This window comes from Erithacus rubecula (genome assembly GCF_903797595.1).
Source record: "Erithacus rubecula genome assembly, chromosome: 11".
In the NCBI taxonomy this organism is placed as follows: Eukaryota; Metazoa; Chordata; class Aves; order Passeriformes; family Muscicapidae; genus Erithacus; species Erithacus rubecula.
The window spans coordinates 846319-864830 of NC_136663.1; the positions used below are offsets into that span (position 1 = coordinate 846319).

The 18512-nt window shown below is 50.3% G+C and overlaps 1 protein-coding gene across 3 annotated transcripts in view; it reads right to left on the bottom strand.

The window, feature by feature from the left end:
* PLCH1 (phospholipase C eta 1) overlaps positions 1-18512 on the bottom strand; it is a 53001-nt gene that overhangs the window by 31587 nt on the left and 2902 nt on the right. For all 3 annotated transcript variants that reach the window (XM_079315100.1, XM_079315101.1, XM_079315099.1), the window contains exon 2: positions 11193-11310. In XM_079315100.1, coding sequence (XP_079171226.1) covers positions 11193-11271 — 79 coding nt within the window. In that variant the 5' untranslated portion in view covers positions 11272-11310. The remainder of the gene's footprint in view (positions 1-11192; positions 11311-18512) is intronic.

Genomic DNA, 18512 nt, shown 5'->3' on the forward strand with positions numbered 1-18512 from the left:
GAGGATGAAGTGCCCAGCCCCAGTCAGTCAGCTCACAGAGCAGCAAACACACAGCCCCAGTGACAGCACTGTGCCCTGCACCAAACCAAACTGGGGAGGGGAGCAGGGAGGGCACAGGGCAGCAAACACACAGCCCCAGTGACAGCACTGTGCCCTGCACCAAACCAAACTGGGGAGGGGAGCAGGGAGGGCACAGAGCAGCAAACACACAGCCCCAGTGACAGCACTGTGCCCTGCCCAGCACCAAACAGGGGAGGGGAGCAGGGAGGGCACAGAGCAGCAAACACACAGCCCCAGTGACAGCACTGTGCCCTGCACCAAACCAAACTGGGGAGGGGAGCAGGGAGGGCACAGAGCAGCAAACACACAGCCCCAGTGACAGCACTGTGCCCTGCACCAAACCAAACTGGGGAGGGGAGCAGGGAGGGCACAGGGCAGCAAACACACAGCCCCAGTGACAGCACTGTCACTGTCTGCAGGGAGCACTGCTCCCCTCCAGGCTGCCTCACAAAGCCAACCTGGGGCTCTGCTGCAGACTTGAAGAACAGGAAAAAAGCACAACAGAATGGAAGGTGAAGTTAATTAACCTTTAAAAGTAATGAATGGAGACTGCAGTGCAACAGATGATATGAACCAATTTATTCACCCTCCTCAAAAAAAGTCATTTTGCTAAAGAAACATGTTTATCTATTCTATTTTAAATTACCTCGGTGCAAGTCACCGACAGTGAGTCACCTGTGGGCAAAGAGTGAATTGACAGTCTCAAACACTGAAGTGATTTTACGACTGAAAATGATGCTGTTTCGTGCCTCTGAGTTTCAGGCTGATCAATGTTTCTGTTGGTAACGTGGGAACACCTCTGAGCCCGTTCTCTGCTGTGCTGGTGTTGATAACCTGCCACAGCCCAGGCTGCAGCTCCCTGCCCTACAGCCAGCTTTGCTGGCACTCCCAGGGAAAGCAAACCAGCCTGGGGCTCCTCACAGCTCCCACTTCAGTCATGCAAGGAGACAGGGAGCAGCAGGAAGAGGAAAAGCCAGCACACACAGCCCTTGCAGCAGGCTCAGTGCTGGACAGAGCTGGGAAGGTTTCTGTCAGCACCTTCTGCTCACCAGCCCCTGGTGTCCCCAAGTGCCAGCACTGACCCCAGGGTGGCACTGGGACAGCTCAATCTCCAGCAAAGCACTGAAGGAATTACCTCAACAATTCTACACCCCAGAGTTTTGGAAAGACAACAGTTCTTCAGCAAACAGCAACAACATTCCCCCTATCACCATGACAGTGTTCTGTAGATTTACTGAAAAAAAAAAGAGAAGATTTCACTCATAAGCACCAAACCCAGGAACACTGAGTAGTTAGCAAGCACATAACCTAGTGAGCACCTGGCCAGCCACATCCTCTGCAGGAGGGATCAGACACTGCCCCTGGAGCCACCAGCACCCAGCCCCAGCCTCAGCAGGGCATGGCAGGACACTGCTGGTGCCCCACTGTGACACTGCTGGTGCCCCACTGTGACACTGGGCAGTGTCTGGCACTGGGCAGCCTCCTCAGGAGGTGCCAAAGCAGCTCCAGGCTCCCCACTGCCACAGCTGACATGTGCTAACCTCTTGTGAGAGCATTTAACACCGAGAGGGATTTCAGCTGTTGGAATGAAACCTGTGGATGACCAAATTCTTCCCAGGAGATTGATGCCATCCATACCCACTCAGAGCAGTTTGCTGTTTCAGGTTAATTCTTTACATACCAGTATTCCAGAGCCTACTCTGTGCCTGGCCATGTGCAGGCACAGGAGCCCCCAGCAGCTCAATAAGGACATTTAACAGGGCACTGCCACAGTCCCTGCTGCAGAGGGGAGCCTGGCCACGACCCCACGAGGTTCAGAACCTGAACCTGCTGCTTTCCTTGCAGGCCTGCTGCCAGCCCCTCCAGGAGGGCTGTGAATTATTCAGTGGGGCCATATCCATTACCTGCTGCACCTGCAAGGCAGGTGGGGTGACACCTGCCCTCCCTCTGCCACCAAAGCTCCGTGGGGAGCTCAGGGTGCCCAGCACCTGGAGGGGAGCAGCAGCATTTGGCACCAAGCTCAGGCAGCCCTCCCTGCAGGGCATCCCAAATAACTCACTTCTGCCTAAAACAGGCTCTGGCTTTTATACAATAGCTGTGTCTATTCCTAATGACTTCCACTAGATAAAAAATATCCACTAAAATCAACCATGACAGATATAAAGAAAAAAAAATAAGCACATCAACCCCCAACACTGCCCGGAAATTTTCTAACATCTTATAATGGGTAAGATGATATTTCAAAGTATGATCCATGGCTTTTGGTGGCTTTATTTTAGATTAGCTTGTTTGATTTTAAATTACAGATAATCTTGTCACAAAAATTTCTTCTGAGCTCTACAATTCTGGCAAGAAAGCTCTTCTGCTAAATGTATTTTCTAAGTGTTTTCTTTAAAAGAACATAATCCAACATCCTTAAGGATGAGCAAAATACAAAAATTAACTTTAATCCACCATGATTTCTCCTTCTATCTATAGCATTTACTATCTATCCACTTAGAGGCTTAAGCTAATTGCCACTTTCCATTGAGCACTGACTCAAATTGAACAAAATTAGATGTTATAAACTAGAAGATACTGAAGAAAGTTATTCAAGATGTCTTCCTTTTTTGTACCATCTCCTGCAATTCTTGGAAAGACATCTTTTATCCAGTGCTTTCATTCAAATTTTACATACCACTTGCAAATGTGTTATACTGTTTGTAAGTGCTACTAAAAAAAAAAAAAAAAAAAAATCAAACTCTTCTGTGCTGAAAGCCACAGCAAAATTATCAACAGATGAAAAGGTCAAGAATGTTTTTATTCAAGGCAAACACATTTGTAATAATTTAGGCTAACACAGAAGTGCGGTTTGTCTTCATTAAAAGAGGAGTATCTCAAATATAAATTACATGTTTTCATAGAGAAAATTACTTGAAAGTCAAGTCCATACAAACCCAGCAAGTTTTCTTACTAAACATTCAGGAATAGACACACAGTTGTTAAACCACCAACATGCACACAAACACTGCAACTTACCCATCCCAGGGTTAAGTTACCTGATTTTTCTATAAGCATTTCCAGACACACTACGAGCTCATCCCATGGCAATCCCAAACTCAAACATCCTTACCTTTTTCTGGACTTAAATTTTTATATACTTCAAGGTCTGCCATTAAATTCGTAAGTCAGGCATTATTGTGGAGCAGAAGGAAATCCTCCGTTGATGTCCGTGCCTTCAGACGCAGCACGTTGGGAAAGCAATCCCGGGCAGCAGAGCGGGGCAGGACGAGCAGAGCCCCGGGAGCCACACGAGAGGGGAGAGAAGGAATTCTGTCCCTGCCCAGGGGCCGAGCCACGGCACACGAGAGGGGAGAGAAGGAATTCTGTCCCTGCCCAGGGGCCGAGCCACGGCACACGAGAGGGGAGAGAAGGAATTCTGTCCCTGCCCAGGGGCTGCGGGAGCGGCGGCAGCGCCGTGCTGAACTGAGCTGAGCTGTGGCTGCAGCGCCGCTCCCGAGCCCAGGGCTGAGCTCTGAACCTGCACTCAGAGATGAGCCCGAGCTCTGAACCTGCACTCGGAGCTGAGCCTGAGCTCAGGGCTGAGCTCTGAACCTGCACTCAGAGATGAGCCCGAGCTCTGAACCTGCACTCAGAGATGAGCTCCAAACATGCACTCGGAGATGAGCACGAGCCCAGGGCTGAGCTCTGAACCTGCACTCGGAGCTGAGCCCTGAACCTGCACTCGGAGCTGAGCCCTGAACCTGCACTCGGAGCTGAGCCCGCACTCAGAGCTCAGCTCCGAGCCCGCACTTGGCTCCTGTGCCCGCACTCTGCACTCAGTTCCGAGCCGTCACTCAGCTCCGAGCCCAAACTCAGCGCCCAGCTCTGAGCCCGCACTCAGCTCCGAGCCCGCACTCAGAGCTCAATTCCAAGCCCGCACTCGGCTCCTGTGCCCACACTCAGCTCCGAGCCCGCACTCAGAGCTCAATTCCAAGCCCGCACTCAGCTCCAAGCCCGCACTCAGCTCCGAGCCCGCACTCAGCTCCGAGCCCGCACTCAGAGCTCAATTCCAAGCCCGCGCTCAGCTCCGAGCCCGCACTCAGAGCTCAATTCCAAGCCCGCGCTCAGCTCCGAGCCCGCACTCAGAGCTCAATTCCAAGCCCGCGCTCAGCTCCGAGCCCGCACTCAGAGCTCAATTCCAAGCCCGCACTCGGCTCCTGTGCCCACACTCAGCTCCGAGCCCGCACTCAGAGCTCAATTCCAAGCCCGCACTCAGCGCTCAGCTCCGAGCCCGCGCTCAGCTCCAGCAGAGGGAAATCCCGCGGGCAGCAGCGGCCGGACGGGCAGGGATTACCACACTCGATTAGCTCGGCCCGGGAGCGGCGAGTGACGCAGGCTGGGTGCGGGAGGGGAAACCAGCCCCGCTCCGGAGTAAGCCCGGCATCTGCAGCCTGTCCCCGCTCGGTGCCGCTCCTCCTGCCGCTGTCCCCAGCCCCGGGGACAGCCCAGCCGCAGCTGGGCTCGGGCTGTGCATCCCCAGCGGCGCCGCGAGTCCCCGGGAGCTGCAGCATCCCTGCGCTCCTTTAATGCATCCCGTGCTCCGAAATGATGGGCACCGTGGAACACTGGACTTGGACAAACTGCACTGCCTTACAACGGAGCCCAAGGGCTGGAAAGAACAGCGAGAATGAAGGCAGCTCCACGTACAATGCTTCACGCCTTTCACTTATTGCATTTTCTAATTCTTTCCCTCTTCAGCTGGCTCTTCCACTGTGATATTTACATTAGCACGCCAAAGGAATTCCCAGCTGTATTCCCAAACATTGTGACAGCAATGAAAGACAGAGTTTCTCTAGCACAGGAAAAAGTTACACGAGAGACAGCGTGACAGAGGAGGAAAACAAAAAATAGCAACAACAAAAAAAGCAACTCAAAAGAACCACCCCTCACAGATCCTCATGCCTGCAGAACTTCAGTGGGATGGGAGACAAGATCCAAGTGGAGCTGACGTGTTTTACCCCAAGAAATCTTTATTTCTTAGCTGTTGCTAACAGGAGCCTTTGCACAGCCCCCAGGACAGAGCTCAGCACTGCAGAGCATCCACGCACTGTGCCCAGCACCCTGGGATGTGAAACCAGAGCCAAGCAGGCTCCCCTGGCTGCTCTCTGCTGGCTCGGGTGGCAGGAGGTGGCACCAGCCCCACTCTGAGCAGTGTCACCCACTGCCACACCAGCAAGGGACACGGGGCAGCTCTGGCTCCCAGCTCAGCTCACCACGGCCATGGCTGCAATCTCACTCTGAATCCTCTCTAGGCAGTGCGTGCACATTACAATGATGTGCAGTTCAACTGCAAAAAATAAACTGTCAGCGCTGTACAGTTTAATTATTGATATATCAGATTGCACTTGATAATGTGGTAAATGCAAATTACTCACACCCCTACTGTTCTGTTAATTATAAGATGAGCTATACAAAAGCACCTTCAACACCACAGCTGCTCTGTAAGAAACCTTACACAATCACCAATACATTCTTCATTATTTTGTCTCCAAAATAAACTTCCTTTCAAAACCAGACGTGCTTAAATGCTACATGCCTTTAGAAATTCAAGCATGTTCTATAGGTTAGAAGAACATTATAGCAAACAAATGAAGATGTTATGTAATTCAGCTGACATATGCCAAATGGTATAAGAAGACCTGTAGGTTTATTCAACTTTAAAAAAAAAGAATCAATCCCCATGACAACTCCTCAGTGTCAAGCCAAGTTTTGCATATTTTGCATTTAATCCCAAGCCCTGTCAGTTTGCTTGGCTTTTCCCTCTGTCCCAGGGGTCACAGGCTCCTGCTGGGAATGCTCTGCACAGCCACAGCTCACACAGTCCCAGAGGTGATGTTGACAAACAAACCTTCCCCACAAAAACCTTTCCTTTATCTGCAGTTGACTGACATCAATGATCACCATAAGACAAGACCTTTCCAGCCACCACTGCAGGGAATTGCAGTCCTGGGCTGAGGTCTGGCAGGAGAGGTAACCTCTGTCCTTCCCACCTGGGTTTCCTGCACACACCTCAAAGGCTCAGATTACTGGACACAGACAAGTTCTGCTGCAAAATATCCATTTTCCAATAAATGAGAATATGATTTAACTAACACTTTGGAAATTACAGCATCAGAGGAAGGTTCATTTTCTAGCTCATTGGGTTTTCCTTTATCACTGTCAAAATAGCTGGAAACCAGTACAAAGCCTAATTCTGCTAAAGAGCAAGAAAAGCTGATTAGAGAACTAACACCTCTTACAGGGAACAGATAATGAAATAAGGAGATAACAACATCTTCATAATCATCATCCAAGTGTAATCTTAGATCTGAACTGTGAGACAATCTCCTTGTGAAAAGTCAGCCAGCAATGAATAAAACTTTGTACAGCTGCATGGAAAACTTTTTTTTTTTTTTTTCAGATTACAGCTTTTATCAACTCATTTATTGTTAATGAAGACATGGTTCTATGGGAAGCTGAGAAAAACAAAAATGAAAGGGGAAAAATACTTGGTATGAGAACACAACCAGGTGAAACCTTGTCTGGAGACAGATCCCACATGAGACTCCTCCTTTCATGAACAGATCCAGAGACAGACACAGTCCTTGAACAAAGCAAAAAGAATTTCTTCAGGCCCTTCAAACTCTTTTTGAATCTAAGTGGACTTTAATACATCAAATTCTTAATGCTCTTCTTGCAAACACATTTCCATTGACATCTGTTTGTCTCAAGGAATTAATTGTGGTTATTTCACCACATAAATCAGCATATGAACCCAAACACGAATTCCTGCACTACTAACTCACTGCTTTCCCAGCATCATTCTGAAATTCCAGCTGAAGCCTGCAGCCCACAGCTGGCATCTGTGGCTGTGCCCCCAGCCCTGCACCAGGCTCCAGCAGTGCTCATTGCACAGCACACATCAGCCTGAAGGGTTTGAGCAATCTGCCAAAGCTCTGAGGGCTCCCCCAAAACTCTTGTGCTCCAATAACCAAAACAGTGCATTTGACTGTGGAAAAATTGAGAGCAGAAAGCATGTTATGTTCTCATTGGGCATGGAAGTCCAAGGTCACTGAAGCAAGTGAGGTTCTCTGTGGTTTCCCCAGAGGATGCTGGACAGCCAAAGCCACCAGGATGTGCCAACATGACTTGAGAACCTGTCGTGTCACCTGCCAGGCTCAGACCCACCCACACCTTCCAGACAATTCCCTCCCAAGGTGAGACAACAGGGCAGCACAACCTGCCCCATCCCTGAGTCTGAATTCCTGCTTCCCTCCAACGAGGGGTCACACCAACCACCACAATTTTGGGGTTGATTCCCACAGATGGTCATAAGCACAAATGAATTCCAAAAATCTCAGGGAAAAAAATAAAACCATCAGATGCAGTAACAGAAATAGCAATTACCTAGATGCAGTTTTGGCTGGGGAAGTACTTGCCTTGCTGGCTGGGAGGCACTGGGAGCCACAGGAAGGGCTGCTCTGTACACTTTAGGGTTTTTTCCCTTGTACTTTCAGCCCCAACCATCTAGTAAAGTTAAATGGATGTTTGCTCTGACAGCACAGCCATTCCTACATTGTTACTGCCAGCAAACAAACAAAACATGATGCACATTTACAGCTTAAAAACCCTGGAAAAAAAAAATCTCTTCTTCCAAGCCTCGAGGGATACTGTACTTTGTATTTTGGAGCTGCTTGCAAGAGGAAGGAAAGTGGGTTCATCAAATCCTCAAGGCTATTGCAAACATTTTAATTGCTTGTCTTCTCTGTTCTGCAGAAACTGCTAAAGCAGCTCACCCCAGCCCCTGTCTCTGGTCTGTTATTCTCTGTGTGCACACACTCTGCTGTATCTCACTGCTACTGCTGAAGAAAACTGACATTTTTGCTTCTGGGCAGATAAGACTCCCCAGAGTACAAGGCACAGCAGCAACTTCCACTTCTGTAACCAAAGATTCCAGACATAAACAGATAAGAATTTTAATATCCTGCAAATGCAGCCATTAGCAGCTTTTCCTAATAAAATTATGAAATGATGAGAGAGCCTCAGGCAATGTGGATGCACACAGTACTTCATTACACACACAAATCTCAGTCATTATTTAAAGACAACCCATCAGAGCCCGTGGAAAGCCCCACAGTTGTGTATCAGTAATTCTTGTCCACCAACATGCAAGTGTCTCAGCACCATCCAAACCCAGCAGAGGAGCCTGAGAGGAATGGGAGAGCTGCTGTTTGTACCTGGAGTGCACTGGGCATGGAACACAGACAGCTCTCCAGCCTTATTCCCATTAGTGAAACATTCCTGCCAATCACATTTACAGCTTCAGAGCAAGGGCACAAATACAATGACAAATTTTGGAGAAATTTTTCCAGCAATCTCCCACTCACAATCCCTTAGTTTTTCCTGGGCCTGTTTTATATACTCACTGACAATTTTCAACTTGCTCTTGTGCCAACTTCCCCCATCAGTTCAAACAAGCCTTTTCCTGCCTGAGCTTCCCTCTGCAATGCACTCAGAGCCAGCAGTCACATCCCCTCTCAATCTTTGACCTCCCAAGCTAAACAAGCCTCTCTGGAGCACCAGAACACCACACCAACACCTGGGACAGGTACACATCCTTACAGCATGCTGTGGGACTGTCACCTCTGCCACAGCCCCCCATGCACCCAGAGGGAAAGGAAGGGTCACTGCAGGGTGGTGCTTAGCTTGAAGGAGACAAATGGGAAGCCCTGATGGATTCTGTCAGGGAAAAATGATTAATCTTATCTGGTCATCAATCAAAGAGAAATAAATTAGGCCATGAAATCTTTCTGGTCTAGGATTCCTGCTAATCATGCCTCGGGCTGTAGGTGATTATCACTTTACAGACTCATCCCTCAATAGCTGTTCATGGATTCCTGGGATCTGTGCTGATGGATCATTATCCAGCCTTTGCACCATTAGCAGGATAAAGATGTGGTGCTGCTCTGTGTTGAACCACCACTCAGGTCACAGAGCATGGACCTGATTCTTCTTTCCCTATTCTGGAATAGCAGAGCTGCAAACACACATCCCTGTAGCTGTTCCAGTCCCACACTGGGGCAGGAGAGCCTGAGGAGAACAGGGGTGAACAGCATCTCCCAAAACACTGCCACAGTGCTCAGGGGCACCCAGGTGAACACATCCCTTCCACCAGGTCAGAGGGAACTCTGAAGGAACATGATCCCACCAGAACTGCTGGGACCACACGAGTGTCCTGATCAATCTGAGGAATTAATCCATTTCATTGAGAACAGAATGGTTCTGCCTGGAGATGACAGCACCTTCCCTCTGACACAAGTCCCAGTACAGCATACACATGAATTAATGTGACAACACCACTGACAGACTTACTTACAGAAAGTTATTAACATTCTTCTGGTGTCCCAAATAGAACTAGAAGTGCTCATGGGCAAGGAAAAAAGCAGTACTGGGAAAAACAGGGCTGTCTGTGAACTGGTTTTCATTAGGAAGATTCACAGACTGACAAATGATTAATTCTCTCACTAAGCCATTAGCTTCATTGATGATGACATAAGCACAGTGACAAAAAATACAGATACAATTTGTTTTACAAACCTCTCCAGTCCTGACAAACACACTAAAAATTGAGCTGTATGTTCACTAGGGGAAAAAATACCTTTGCTTTGAATGAGATGAGTATTTCTATCTTTAGTTCATAGCCATCCCATGCTGCTGTTATTAATAGTGCCATAAATCTGCCCTAAAGTGACGGGTTTTAATTACTGAATTACTGACCTCAGAGGGAATAATGCATACAAGATCTGGGCCTCTCAGAGCAGCATTAGGAAGCCACTCCCTCAGCAGACAGCCGGGTCAGCAGTGCTGAGGAGACCTGCTGCAGCCGAGCCCGTGGAACACGGAGCACACGGAGCAGTGACCCGGGCAGCTCTGCGGGTTCGGGCTCCAGCCAGCCCAGCAGCTCTGCCTGCCCCGGGGCCAGCACCGGGGGGATGGGGGGACCGATACCGGGGCAATCGGGCACACCCAGCACCGGGGGGATCGGGCACACCCAGCACCGGGGGGATCGGGGGGACCGATACCGGGGGGATCGGGCACACCCAGCACCGGGGGGATCGGGCACACCCGGCACCGGGGGGATCGGGGGACCCGATACCGGGGGGATCGGGCACACCCAGCACCGGGGGGATCGGGGGGACCGATACCGGGGGGATCGGGCACACCCGGCACCGGGGGGATCGGGCACACCCAGCACCGGGGGGATCGGGCACACCCAGCACCGGGGGGATCGGGGGGACCCGATACCGGGGGGACCCAGCACCGGGGGGATCGGGCACACCCAGCACCGGGGGGATCGGGCACACCCAGCACCGGGGGGATCGGGGGACCCGATACCGGGGGAATCGGGCACACCCAGCACCGGGGGGATCGGGGGGGACCGGGAATCGGGCACACCCAGAATAGGAGGGGATCGGGGAATCAGGCACACCCAGCACCGGGGGGGATCAGTCGGACCCAATACCAGGGGAATCGGTCAGACCCAGAACAGGAGGGGATCAGCGGGACACAGGACCAGGGCAGATCGGTGGTACCGGATCGGATCGGGGAATCAATCAGACCCAGTACCGGGGAGGATCGGTGGGAAACAGGACTGGGGGTGATCAGAGAATCAGCCGGAGCCGGTACCGGTGGGGATCAGGTTGGATCGGTCGGACCCGGTACCAGGGGGGGATCGGATTGGAGAATCAGTCGGACCCGGTACCGGGGGGCGGCGGTCCCGGAGCGCCCCCTGGCGCCCCATCGTGGCACCGCTGCAGCCGCGCCGACCCCCCCGCACTCCCGGGGGTCCCACACATCCCGCTGAGTCCCGCCGCACTCCCGGGGGTCCCGCCGAGCCCCCCCCCGCACTCCCGGGGGTCCCGCCGAGCCCCCCCCCCCCCCCCCACTCCCGGGGGTCCCGCCGAGCTCCCCCCGCACTCCCGGGGGTCCCGCCGAGCTCCCCCCCGCCGCACTCCCGGGGGTCCCGGCCCCGCAGCAGCGGGTCCAGAGCGTCAGCGGTCACCGGAGCAGGAAACACAAGAGGCGCAAATGCAGAATGAAGTCCAACTCACCGTGGAACGCGCCGTTGTCCGCTAGGAAGTGCCGGCAGTACTGCAGGCAGCTCTTCTTATCCAGACTCCAGTAACTCATGGTGAGGCAGCTGCCCGCTCACCATCAACGGCTCGGACCCTGCAAGGCAAATGGGTAACTGGGAATTAATTTACAAAAAGTGCCCCCAACTGCTGCAAGCGCTGTAGTTATTTGAGCCCTTTATGCAAGACAGCCCATTTCAAACAAAGGTGACAACAAAGGTAGTTCTTGGTTCTCCCGACGTGCCCATCTCCCCGGGCACACCGCCTGGACGGAGCCAGAGCTGCACTGGTGGCACCGGCCAGCGACTGCCAGGGTGCCGCAGGGAGCGATTGACACCCGTGTCACCTCTGCCACCGTCACCCCCCAGCCACCGCGGGCCTGCAGAGACGATCAATCGCATCCATTCCGTGATGCTGTCCCACATTTAACAGGCTACAGACACGTCTGACAGCACCACAAAACCGTAAATCCTGCCCAAGCGAAGGTTATGGTGATTAGAAAGGTGACTCGAAGGCAATCACCCCTGGTTTCCAGGGCAGAGCTCTGAGGACGCAGGGTCGCTGTGCCCTTGCCCTGGGCAGACACTGCCCGTGGCACTGGGGTGAAATCACCCATGGACAGGCAGCTCCAGCCTGAGCAGAGTTACATCAGCCACCCAAAATTAACACTGATGGCGACAGGCAGACACACAGCATTCCATACTTCTTTGAAGCCATGGAATTCTTAATCTCCTGTCCTGACACCAAATCCTTTCACTGGATCCTCCTTCTCCCTTTGCAATTTTATGGAGTTCAGGTTCTGGTTTCAGCAATCCAGACACCCCTTCCTGTTTCAAGCCCACTTTGGTCTCCCATTTTATCTCCCTCCCACCTTCACTCTGGTCAACCCAGCTGCTTGCTCGCCCACACTTGGCACCAACAACTCCGACTGTCTTTATCCGAGCAATTCTAGCAGGATGTAAGGACACTGCCACCCAAATCTCCTCACAAAACCACTGCCAGGGGCCTTAGTAACAAACCCACCCCCGAATGAAGCACTGCAGCACATGGAGTGCTTGGCCTGCAGCTCTGCTGAGAGACACAGATCCATTTCATTCAAAACAAAAAGGACAATAAATAATCTGAAATCCCAGCCAACGGGACTCCTCTGATGTTTAATGACCAATTTAGCTACAATCATTTCCTGGGGTGCAGCCACGGCACTCAGCTAACCAGGGAACAGAAGAACACGGAGAACTTTTCCCCTTTCCCAGTAACTCGTGCCATGGTGTCAGTGTTTGTGTTGAGTTCCAAGCCTCAGAGCCACGGGCTGGTCCCAGTCACACCCTCAGTCTGAGGGGAGCAGGGCTGGTCTGGATGCTCTGCTGCAGGTGTTGGTGCTTTGCTCCATCCTAAACCATCCCCAGGCTCCCCGGGGGTGCTTTGGGCATGGCCCGTGTGTTGTTTACACTGAAGGTGTGTTTTGCCAAAATTTGGAAGCCAAGCAGCAACACCCACTATCTCTGCCAGCCTCCATCTTCTACATTTCCTGCACTGTCACCCTGGCCACCCACGAGCTTTCCCTATAGTGGCCCTAAGGCCACTCTCCCAGCATTAATTAGTGAGGCACAAGCTGTTTAAAAGCACAGGAGTAACACCACAGTCCAGCCTAGTGCCAGGCTTTTCCCTTTAGGCTACAGCAGCACAAGAGGCGTGGTGGTTTAATTAAGGAAACCATATCAAATATTCACCGCCGAGAATTTGCACACAATAAACGCAGATCTTATCTCCCTCACAGAGCCCAGGGAGATTTCCAGGGCAATGTGGCTGTGGATCCATCCCTGCAGTGCCTCTGAGAGAGCCCCCAGCCCCTGCCCGGCTGATACAATCCCCCTTTGTTCTCGCACAAAGGCTTCTCCCACACCACGGTGGCCCCAAGGAACAAAGGTTCTCCCGGGTTATCCCGGTCAGGATGAAGGCAGATCCCCAAGGTTGCATCAGCTGACACAAACATCCCACAAGAAAACCTTCCCAAGAAACTCCAGCAGTTTTTCGGCTACTCCTCAAAGTTATTTGCTTAACAGGGCTCCAGGAGAGCCCAGCCAAGATCATGCCTTACCCTAGAATACAAAAAATAAAGCAAACAAAATCCCAACCAACACCACACTTGGGCCAAATACCATCATTTCAAAGGAGCACGCACTTAGGAACTTAACTGTACACAAATTTGCATCATTTCAATAGAGGAGAAAAAGAACATTCTGCCTATGCCAACGACTGAAATGTGGGCTGTACCTGGATCACTTATTTTAAACACCAAGAATAAACTATTAGAGTAAAAAGTGCCCATAAGCATATAATTAGCTTTAATTGGGACTGTAACAACAAAATTATTTTGGCAAAAAGCTACCAAAATCCTGACCAGATGCAAATCTGAGTTCAAAACCAGCTTGATAAAGCAGCCAGTTCAGAGAGAGTTGAAAACACTCCTCACTTTTTCACTCTGCAGGTTTCTTAGCTTGGGGTATCATTTTCACAATTCTCACAAAAATTCCTGCAGGTTCAGCCCTGAGCCTGCCACGTTCATCCCAAGAGGTAAAACAATCAGTGCTTCACCACCTGAGAGCTGAGATGCTACTGCAGCATCAGGAATCCACCTGCTTTGTATCTGGATAAGGTGTATTAACCTGGAAGTTGAGCAAGGAGTCCATTATGCAGAAACACAGCACCTTGACAGAACTGTATCTGCTGTTTTGCTGATTATTTTCCATTAAACCAGTCAGCTGCCTTATTTTAGTGCTCTGAGCACTGTGTTCCATAAGAGACACTTTTCCAAAGAGCTTTGATTAGCTGTATAGAGTTATACTTTACAAGAGAGTTATTAATGGAAGAGAACTGATACTGCTCAAGTTATTAATGGAAGTAAAGTGGTATTGCTTGTTATTAATAGAAGTAAGCAGATATTGCTCAGAGTTTGATGCAAGGAATAAGTTAACTTACATATTCACGTGTCCATGCATGAATGAACAATGCAGATACAGACAGAGATGAACAAATACCTCTTTGTTATCACAAAGTGGGTAAACTCCTCACAGGGAAAGTTTCATTCTGTACATGCTTTATGAAGTGATTTGACCCTAGAAGCTGTGGAAATGAATGTGCAAGGCATTCTGGATGCCCTGCCCAGGCTGGGAGATGCTTCTCACAGCAAGAGGCTCAGCACCAAGGAGAACATCTGACCCCCCATGTCTCACTGCATTCTGCAGATTCCCCTCTCACACAGAAAAGCCCTGTGCAGGGAATTCCCTCATTCCAGGGAATCACAGCACTGCTACCAGCAGCTACAGGCTGAGCCACACTTAGAGAAACATCCTCAGCTTGGGCTGCTGGAAAGGCTCAGCATGGAACTGTCCTGGAAAGCAGCAGCACAACCCAAATATTTACCTACAGTGCTTAACCTGGACACTGAGCAGGTCCCAGCATGAAGAGGGAACAAGCACAGGGCCAGGAAGGTGTTTGAGCCTGCTGACAGCTCAGAGCAGCACAGTTCAGGGGCTGAGACTGCTGATCCTGCCCCTTCTCACCTGCCCCTGCCCTGCAGGTGCCCCCAGCACCTCCATAGGAACCAGCAGGGACTCCACCAGACACCAGGGATCTTCCTAAAGGAGATCTGCAGGACACTGGCACTGCCCTCAGCCAAAACCACAGCTCCAGGAGAGGGATCCTTCCTAAAGATCTGCAGGGCACTGGCACTGCCCTCAGCCAAAACCACAGCCCCAGGAGAGGAATCCTTCCTAAAGGAGATCTGCAGGACACTGGCACTGCCCTCAGCCAAAACCACAGCTCCAGGAGAGGGATCCTTCCTAAAGATCTGCAGGGCACTGGCACTGCCCTCAGCCAAAACCACAGCCCCAGGAGAGGGATCCTTCCTAAAGGAGATCTGCAGGACACTGGCACTGCCCTCAGCCAAAACCACAGCTCCAGGAGAGGGATCCTTCCTAAAGATCTGCAGGGCACTGGCACTGCCCTCAGCCAAAACCACAGCCCCAGGAGAGGGATCCTTCCTAAAGGAGATCTGCAGGACACTGGCACTGCCCTCAGCCAAAACCACAGCTCCAGGAGAGGGATCCTTCCTAAAGATCTGCAGGGCACTGGCACTGCCCTCAGCCAAAACCACAGCCCCAGGAGAGGGATCCTTCCTAAAGGACATCTGCAGGACACTGGCACTGCCCTCAGCCAAAACCACAGCTCCAGGAGAGGGATCCTTCCTAAAGGAAATCTGCAGGACACTGGCACTGCCCTCAGCCAAAACCACAGTCCCAGGAGAGGGATCCTTCCTAAAGGAAATCTGCAGGACACTGGCACTGCCCTCAGCCAAAACCACAGCTCCACTTTCAGCAGTTTCAGAGCTTGTATCTACCCAGTGAACACACGTGGGAAGTATGACTTATCAAAAACTGATTCCTTTCCTTAGCTCCAAATGGTGTATGATGTTCATATTCCTGGTAATAAAAGGAGAGTCCAGAAAACACTGAATATTGAGCAGGCTACTGATTTTGGAAGCTTGTGCTTGTTAATGACAAATCTCAGCATGAAAAATAGTTCAGATATCCTGGGGTCTACAATTGGCATAAAGGAAAAGTGTAACAAAATAATAATATAAATTTTTGAAAAGGTAAGAAACGAGAAGAGCGACCCAGAGTCACACAAAGGGCATCCCAGGTGTGTGGTGAAGTAATGCTGTGATGGAAATGATGCTGCATTGGCCCCAGTATGGCCAGAGTCCTCTATGAGCTTGAGAGATCTCAGTATGGGAGGGAGGACAGACCATCTGGCTGGCACTAAGCAGCAGGGACAGAGTCCAGAGAGAAAGGCTGGGCTTTAGTGTGGCAGCTGGGATTGTGGTGGGGGCATGCAGCATCTCTGATGACACCATCTCCTGTGGGCAGCTACCTCCCAGTCACTGCAAACAGAAAATAAACACCAAAGGATAAATACCACTTGGAACTTCCCCTGGAGAATCCTGAGGTGCTATTGAAAACTAAGCAATTCAGCTTGACAACAAACCTCCAGTGTCATTAGAAGGGAGGGAGTGAAGTGCCTTATCTCCACTTTGACAATAAACACGAGATTCACTTGCTCTCCTCAGGAGCAGAGCAAGGGCTGCCCAGGGTTCCTCTGCACTTTCTTAGCTCAATAAAGAATTGCTCCACATCATTTCCCATCAGCACTCAGCAGCTTGGCAAACACTGCAGAGCACAGACACTTCTCCAGGACATGAGCCCAGCCCTTTGTTACACCGAGATTAGAAACAACAGGCACTGACCAGAGGCAGAGGAGTCACTTGCATTTCTGTTCACATCACAACCTGCAACCAGGAAATTCACTGCCCTCACCAGCTTCCTTCCCTGGACCATATCAAAATACGCTGCAGGTTCTCTCCTAGTTAATCAGTAGCCACAAACAGGAACTTCCCAATCCATGTTTCTACTTTCTAACCAAAGTGACAACTCTGGTGGAACAACTCCTGAGACCAGGTCTGAGCAACACGGGCGGGATTTTTTGAAAACAGTATCCACAAACCAAAGAAGTTCTTGGATGAAAAGCTTAGCCATAGCTAGACCTAAAAAACAAATCTGAAGGGATTATGAAACCTTAATATGACAATATTCCATGGGGCATTCACCCATCTGCAGTCTTGGGCTTCTTATTCCACTAAGCCACTAACAGTCACCCAAATATTGCTAAGCATTTAAGCTGGTCTAAATTCATGCAGATTTAGATTTAATTGTCACACAAGCCAGGCTCTAAGAGTTCCACACATCATCTGTGCAAATCTCCACTTTAATCAGCATCAAATATCAACATTCACTCAAAATAACTTGCATAAACATTGCTAAAGTTACACATATGGGAGCCAGGCAGAATAGGCAAGGGACATAAGATGGAAGTTCCATACTGCTGACACAAAAATACATTTTTCCAACAAATCGATATCATTTTCATACTTACAAAACAAAGTTTTACCTGCTTATGGTATTAACTACTTCATTAATGTATGGCTATTTTGCAGAGTTAAAGCATCTTGTATAAAACAAAAAGCTTTAAAAATACCCTCAAAGTTACACTCCCTTTTGAACAGCAAATATTGAACCAAAAATATTACCAGCATGGAAAAAACATCAACAGTGCTTGGCAACAGAAAACAGAACTATCCAGTAGGGGATCCTTTTCTTATTTCTCTGGGAACTGGTCTGGAGGAATAAAAGAGATTTTTGCTTGGTTTATTTTTCTGACAGATGAGTTCCCTAATCAAATGTGCCATGAGGCCAGAACAGCTGTGCTGGTACCATGCTGGCAGCAAAGGTGTCAGAAGGGACAAGCCAGGACAGAAGCAAAGAATCCTGTGGATTTCCCTGAGAGCTACTGCAAACTCAGAATTCAGAAATCTCTGATCAAAGGGGGAAGGTCACAGAGTTTGGGATGCAGATACCACACTTCAGGCTCTTAGATAGAGGACTTGTAGAAAATGTAGATTTTTAAAATTTTTTACCAGGTTTAATCTGGTATTTTGGCTATTCCTCCACTAAACACACCTTGCATCACTCACTAAATGAAGCAGAGGCTCAGTCCAACCCTGACTGCATCAGTTTGGGTCCTGCTAGAGGAGCAGTTGCCAGGATTTGCTGTTCAGGAGCAGGAGGAGCAGGCTGGGCTCCCTGCACAGCACCACCCCAGGGTGTGGCACACCTGTACCTGTGCCAGCCCAGAGCACCCCTGCTCCTCCTGGGGCCGTGCATTCCCCTGCAGCTTTTGTTCCCAGCTTTCCCCACTCCTGGGAGCATGAAAAGCATGTGTCAGCACAACTTGCTGCTGAGGAAGGCATTAGAAAGGATTTGAACTGACTCCCCATGGCAACGGACCCTGAAAGGGAATTAGCATTTGCTCCCCTTTCCTCCAGAAGCCTAAATGGAATTTTTCTCCTCTTTAAGGAATTATTTGCAGGAGGGCAGCGTGCTGCTGCCTCTGAGGTTCAGTAGGCACAGCTTCAGCTGGCAGCTCCTTGCACACCCTGTTCAGGTGACACTCACCCCACCAGACAGGGGATGGGTAAATCTGACAGTCCATCCATGTTTTCCTGACACAGACCTGCACACCCTTTCTGCTGCCTCTGCCAGCTGTGGACACCCATTCACCAATCCAGATCAGCTCTGGGATTGCTGCACAGAGGATTTCAAACTGCAAATCAATGCAGGAGTCTTCCTGTAAATGAAAATCTAAAATGCACAGAGACAACTCACAACGTGATAAACTGTGGAG